This window comes from Salvelinus sp. IW2-2015, unplaced genomic scaffold, assembly GCF_002910315.2.
Source record: "Salvelinus sp. IW2-2015 unplaced genomic scaffold, ASM291031v2 Un_scaffold16518, whole genome shotgun sequence".
Classification (NCBI taxonomy): Eukaryota; Metazoa; Chordata; class Actinopteri; order Salmoniformes; family Salmonidae; genus Salvelinus; species Salvelinus sp. IW2-2015.
In genome coordinates, this window is record NW_019957624.1 from 9976 (window position 1) to 17237 (window position 7262).

General features: G+C 46.3%; 1 protein-coding gene across 2 annotated transcripts in view; it reads right to left on the reverse strand.

Moving 5' to 3' along the window:
• Positions 1-4841: 4841 nt before the first annotated feature.
• LOC112080813 (hepatocyte nuclear factor 4-gamma) overlaps positions 4842-7262 on the reverse strand; it is a 30422-nt gene continuing 28001 nt past the window's right edge. For both annotated transcript variants that reach the window (XM_024146733.2, XM_024146732.2), the window contains exon 5: positions 4842-5105. In XM_024146733.2, coding sequence (XP_024002501.1) covers positions 4875-5105 — 231 coding nt within the window. In that variant the 3' untranslated portion in view covers positions 4842-4874. The remainder of the gene's footprint in view (positions 5106-7262) is intronic.

Sequence of the window (7262 nt, forward strand, 5' to 3'; positions counted from 1 at the left end):
TATATATAATGACATAATATGAATGTTTTTAAGCACGTATCCTTACGCTGCTGCAAGTAAGGAAGTATGTTGGTATGCTGGATGAACAGAATACAAGAAGGAGGCCATAGAGTTTCAAGATATTGAACAGGGATCCTGTTATGTGTTTGTCTGTGCGTCTCCAGGTTTTAACCGTCAGTGTGGGTGGTCGACAAGGACAGAGAACAGTGTTGGTTTCTGCAATGGCTCACGTGTTTCAGAGCTGGCATGAAGAAAGAAGTTGGCAATACCAAGTAACTTACTGAATATCAATACAATACCATCAATCGTACAGAGACTTTTATCGTCGCCAGCATAACTCTGTACTCGCAAATTCAACTTTTACATGAGGAAAAGTGAAGCAGTCAGTGGTGTAGGAGGTTAATAGGGTGGGAAGGTGAAACTATGGATGTTGGGTGGCTTGGAGGCTGAAACTATGGATCCTGCGGAGGCTGAACTATGGATACTGGGTGGCTGAAACTATGGATATGGGGGCTTGGAGGCTGAAATATTGATGCTGTTTGTGGCTGGAAGCTGAATATTTGGGATGCTTGGTTGCTGGGAGCTTGAAACTATGGAAAAAGTGGTGGGGAGGCTAAAGTTTGGACTCTGGGTGGCTGGAAACTATGGAACAGAGTGGCTGGAAGCTGATATTTGGATGCTGGTTGTGGGCAGGTGAAACTATGGAAACAGAGTGGCTGGGAGGCTGACAGTTTGGATTCTGGTGGGCTGAAACTATGAAAAGAAGTGGCTGGGAGGCTGACAGTTTGGATTCTGGTGGCTGAACTATGGAGGATGGTGGCTGGGAGGCTGCAACTATGGATACTGGGTGGATGAGAGGCTGAAACTATGGATATTGGGAGGATAAACTATGCATACTGGGTGGCTGGGAGGCTTAAACTATGGATGCTGGGTGGATGAGAGGCTGAACAGGATACTACGTGGCTGGGATGTTAAACTTGGAATGCCTGTGTGGCTGGGAGGCTGAAAGATGGATATTGGGTGGATGAGAGGCTGAACTTATGGATTTGGGGGATGAAACTATGCATACTTGGGTGGCTGGAGGCTAAACTATGGCTGCTGGTGGACTGATGTTATGGATTCGGATGGTTGGAGCAGAAACCTTGGATACAAGGTGGCTGGAGGCTGAAACTATGGATCGGGTGTCTGGGGGTTGAAATGATGGTTCTTGGGTGCTAGAGGCTGAACTATGGATATCCGTCGTGGGTTGTGAGAGGTTGAACTATGGATGCTTGGCGCTGAGAGGCTGAAAGTCTGGATTTGGTTGGCTGAAACTATTGATGTTGGCTGCTGGGAGACTGAAATATGGATACTGGGTGTCTGGGAGGCTGACACTATGGATACTTGGGTCGAATCGGTCGGTTGAACTATTGGATCCTGGTGTGATTTGAAATATAGATGCTTGGTGACTGGGAGGACTAAAACTATGGATGCTGGGTGACTGGGAGGCTGTTAAAATATGGATTCTGGGTGGGAAAATATGGATGTGAAGTGGCCTTGGAAGGCTTGGAATGAATGGAAACTGGAGGCTGAAACATGTATACTGGGGTGGCTGGGAGGGCTTAAACTTATGCGATGCTTGGGTGGCTGAAACATCGTTATAACTGGGTGGCTGGAGGCCTTGAAACATGATGTATATGGGTGGTCTGGAGGCTGAAACTATGTAATACTGGGTGGCTGGAGGCTGAACTATGGATACTAGGGTGGCCTGGGAGGCTGAACTATGTATACTGGGTGGTGGAGGCCTTAAACTATGGCATGCTGGGTGGCTGAAAAAATGGATTTGGGTGACTGGGAGCTTGAAACTTTGGGATACAAGGTGGTTGGGAGGCTGAAAACGATGGATACTGTGAGGCTGAAAACTTTGGATACAAGGTGGTTGGGAGGCTGAAACGATTGGATACTGTAGAGGCTGAAACTTTGGATAATCAGGGTGGCTGGGAGGCTGAAACTGTGAATTATTTGATGCTGGGAGATGACACTGTGGGATGCTTGGTGTCTGAGAAGCTGAACATTTTGGAATACTGGGTTGGAAAAAATTTTTTTGGAAGGCTGAAACTATGAATGGCTGCGTGGATGGGAGGCTGACAACTATGACACTGGGAGAGTGGGAGGCTGGAAAACTGTGAATGCTGGGTTGGCTGGGAGGCTGAAAACCTATGTCTGCTTGGGGTAGCTGGGATGTGAAATGAAGGAACCTGGGTGGTGGGAGGCTACTGGGTGTGTGGATGTTGAAATATGGATGCTTTTGGTGGCTGGTAAAACTGATACGATGGATATTGGGTCGGCTGGGATTTTGAAAACTTTGGAAGCTGGGGAGGCCTGAAACTATGGAAACTGGGTGGCTGGGAGGCTGAGAACTTATGTATACTGGGTGGCTGGATGTTTGCAAACTATGGATGCTGGTGACCTGGGAGGCTGAAACTGTGGATACATGGGTGGTGGGAGGCTAAATATGGATTCTGGGTGGCTGCAAACTATGGATGGTGTGGTGGGCTGGGATGCTGAAACCGATGGGATTACCTGGGTGGATGTGTAAGGCTGAAATTATGGAGACGGTGGCTGGGGGTTGAAATATGGATGCTGCTTGGTTGGGAGTCTTAAACTAAATCTTGGAGGCTCAGTGGCTGAAACTATAGATACTGTGTGGCTGGGAGATAGAACTAACATCTAGGAGGTGTGAGGCTTGAAAGATAACTCTGGGGAGGCTTGGGAACGGCTGAAACTATCGGATGCTGGTGGCTGGGAGGCTGAAAACTATAAGATAACATGTGTGGCGGGAGATAGGAAATAACTCTAAAGGAGGTGTGAGGCCGAAACATGGATGCTGGGGTGGCTGGGAGGCTGAAGCTACCCTGGGGTCCTATAAACTAAACTCTGCTATAAACCAGAAGTATTTTCAGAGAACGCTGTGGTTTATGAAGGTGTAATCAGAGAAAGGATTGGTGTGTGTGTGTGTGTGTGTGGTGTGTGTGTGGTGTGGTGTGTGTGTGTGGTGTGTGTGTGTGTGTTTTATGGGCCCTATAATAACTTGGGGATAGAGTTTAATGACATGCAAATCATGTGCCTTTCAAGACATGTGTTCAGGCGCTATTGGTTACGTTGACTTACCTCTCTAACACAGCTTTTTTTCTATGTGGTATCAAGCAAATTCGGGGACTGATCTATCCAGATCGCATGCGGTTGTTGTCTTCCACCCTAGCTGTGGGAAATGTTACACAGTAATATCATAGTGATATATCTCATCTGATGTGTGTGTGTGTATTTTTCAGCGGTTCAGAATGAAAGAGATCGTCTCAGCTCCCAGAAAGAAGCATTCAGGAACAATCAGGATCTCCTACCTATCACTGTTCTTGCCCAGGCCGGAGTCCCTGTTCACCAAGCATGTAAGACATACACGTCCACGCACACACGCACACACACACACACACACACACACACACACACACACACAACACACACACACACACACACACACACACACACCACATCACCACACACACACACAACACACACACACCACACACACACACCCCACACAGCACCACAACACCACACCCACACACCCACCAGCACCAAACCCACACCACACCCCACACAGAGGAACAAATACATTGCTCTATAGTTTCAATGTAGCAAAGGTGTGTATTAATATCATGACGAGTTTTCCATTCATCTGTAATGACAGCTTATCTTCTCTGTAGATCATGCATCCCTGTCCCAGGGGTGCAGTAGATGTGTCGGAACGAAGTCAGCTGGTGTGGGGATGTCTGTGACTCCATGAGACAAACAGCTGCTTGTGTTAGTGGAATGGGCCAAGTACATTCCTGCCTTCGGAGAGCTGCCCCTGGAACGACCAGGTACACAACCTGACTAGGCTAGGACAGCTACATGACTACGAAGAAAGACTGGAACGGTACACAACTGACTAGGACAGCTAATGACTACGAAGAAGAGACTGACTGGTACACAACCTGACTAGGACAGCTACATGACTACGAAGAAGAGACTGGAACTGGTACACAAACCTGACTAGGACAGCTACATGACTACGAAGAGAGACTGGAACTGGTACACAACCTGACTAGGCTAGGAAACACATGACTACGAAGAAGAGACTGGAACTGGTACACAACCTGACTAGGACAGCTACTGACTACGAAGAAGAGACTGGAACTGGTACACAACTGACTAGGCAACAGCTACATGAACTACCAAGAAGAGACTGGAACTGGACTGAAAACAAAACAGTGGTTGTCAGAGTTTTGCCACGACTCAACTAGAGCCTTTTGAATGTGCCTGTGACCTTCCAGAAACACAAAGTAATGTTTCTGGCTTCAGTCCGTAGCTAATGGTTGAGAGTCAAATGAGGCTGAGATGTTTGTAGCCGGTGTTTGGTCACTCATGTCATTGTTTCTCATGCTGTGTGTGTGTTTTGTTTCGTGTGTGTGTGTGTGTGTTTTGTTTTGTGTGTGTGTGTGTGTGCTTTGTTTCATGTGTGTGGGTGTTTGTCCAGGTGAGTCTGCTCAGAGCTCATGCAGGGGAACACCTTCTACTTGGGGTCGCCAAGAGGTCAATGCCTTATAAGGACTTCCTGCTCCTTGGTAAGAAACTGACCAATTACCTCTCCTTTATGCCTCAGTAACACCCGTCAAAACCTGCCATAACAGGTCGTTGCCCTGCAAGACCTGTTAAATACCCTGATAATCATTGACCAAGGCTTTATCTATGGAGGCTCTGACCTTAAACACTTTCTTATCAAAGATGAAAATACATGGAGGACACATTACTTGGATTACCAGTTCCAGTCTCTTCTTCGTAGTCATGTAGCTGTCCTAGTCAGGTTGTGTACCAGTTCCAGTCTCTTCTTCGTAGTCATGTAGCTGTCCTAGCCTAGTCAGGTTGTGTACCTGGTCGTCCAGGGGCAGCTCTCCGAAGGCAGGAATGTACTTGGCCCATTCCACTAACACAAGCAGCTGTTGTCTCATGGAGTCACAGACATCCCCCACACCAGCTGACTTCTGTTCCGACACATCTACTGCACCCCTGGGACTGGATGCACTGATCTACAGAGAGAAGTGAGCTGTCATACAGATGAATGGAAACTCTCATGATGATTTTAACCACCTTCTACATGATTACTTAGAGCAATTGTATTTGTCCTCTGTGTGTGTGTGTGTGTGTGCTGTCTCTTATACACATCTAGATGTGTATAAGAGACAGGTGTGTGGGTGTGTGGGGTGGTTATGTGTGTATGGGTGTGTGTGGTGGTTCCATCTTTTACAACCATTGAATCTATATGTTTTGACCATGACTGTTTACAATCTAGAGGTTTAACACCACAAGTTAAATTTAGTCCTCCTCAACTTGTCAACAGCCACACCATTCGATTACCAGATCAGCGAAGATTGGGGAGGTTCTAGGCTTTATGAAACAATGATTTTGTAACAATTCAATGCTCTGATTTTAGAATGTTCAGGGACCAGATATGGTCAATGATACCAGAAGGCTTGCAACTGAAATCTAAACAGTCAGCTCCCACAATCTTCTTATTATCTTATTATTCCTTATAATTTCTGTTCAACCAATTCAGTCGGACATTTGTTCATTGAAGACAGTTTTGAGTTGCCCTTTCTCTTTTTCTTATAAAGCATGACTAAAACATTTTGTCAGTGCAGTACATGTTCTGTACACATGTTGTACAATTGTGTGTGTTAGTACCTGCGTATGGTATGTACCACCACTACTAATCATTATTTATATAGTTTTACACATCTACAAATCATTCTGTAGGACATCCAAGTAAATGTGTCCTCCATGTATTTCATCTTTGATAAGAAGTGTTTAAGGTGAGCGCTCCATAGATGAAAGGCCTTGGTCAATGATTATCAGGGTATTTAACCAGCTCTTGCAGGGCAACGACCTGTATGGCAGGTTTTGACGGGTGTACTGAGGCCATAAAGAAAAAGGAGGTTGAAATTTGGTTTTTCAGTTTTCTTTTACCAAGGAGCAGGGAAGTCCTTATAAGGCCATGAACCTCTGTGCGACCCCAAGTAAAGTGTATCCCCTGCATTGAAGCTCTGAGCAGACTCACCTGACAAACACCCACACACACATGAAACAAAGCACACACACACACACACAAAACAAAACACAACACACACCACACAGAAACAAAAACACACACACAGCATGAGAAACAATGACATGAGTGACCAAGACACCGGCTTTACAAACATTCTCGCCTCATTGGACTCTCAACCCATTAGCTACGCTGAAGCCAGGAAACTTACTTTTGTGATTTCTGGAAGGTCACAGGCACATTCAAAAGGCTCTAGTTGAGTCGTGGCAAACTCTGACAACCACTGTTTTGTTTTCAGTCCCAGTTCCAGTTCTCTCTTGGAGTCAATGTAGCGTGTCCTAGTCAGTTGTTTACCAGTTCCAGTCTCTTCTTCGTAGTTCAGAGCTGTCCTAGGGTCAGGTTGCTGTAACCCAGTTCCAGTCTCTTCTTCGTAGTTCAGGCTGTTGTGCCTAGCCTAGTCAGGTGTGTGACCAGTTCCAGGTCTCTTCTTCGTAGTCATGTAGCTTCTAGTCAGGTTGTGTACCGTTCCAGTCTCTTCTTCGTATCATTGTTAGCTGTCCCTAGTCAGTTGGTGTACCAGTTCAGTTCTTCTTCGTAGTCATGTAGCTTGGTCCTAGTCAGTTGTGTACCAGTTCCCAGTCTTTCTTCGTAGTACATGTAGCTGTCCGTAGCCTAGTCAGGTTGTGTTACCTGGTCGTTCCAGGGGCAGCTTCTCCGAAGGCAGGAATTACTTGGCCCATTCCACTAACACAAGCAAGCTTGTTGTTCTAGGAGTCCAGACATCCCACCAGCCACAGCTGACTTCTGTTCCGACAATCTACTGCACCCCTGGGACAGGATGCACTGATCTACAGAGAGAAGTGAGCTGTCATACAGATGAATGGAAAACTCTTCATGATGATATTAACACACCTCTAATTAGCATGAGTTCTCTGTGTGGGATTGGCATTGGGTATTGGTGTGCCTGGTGTGTGTGTAGTGTGTGGTGCTGTGTGTGTGGTTTTGTTGTGTGTGTGTGTGTGATGTGGTGTGTGTGTGTTGTGTACAGTGGTTGTGGTGGTGTTGTGTGTTGTGTGTTGTGTGTGGTGCGGTGTGTGTGTGTGTGCTTGGTGTGTGTGTTGTTGTGTGTGTGTGTGTGTGT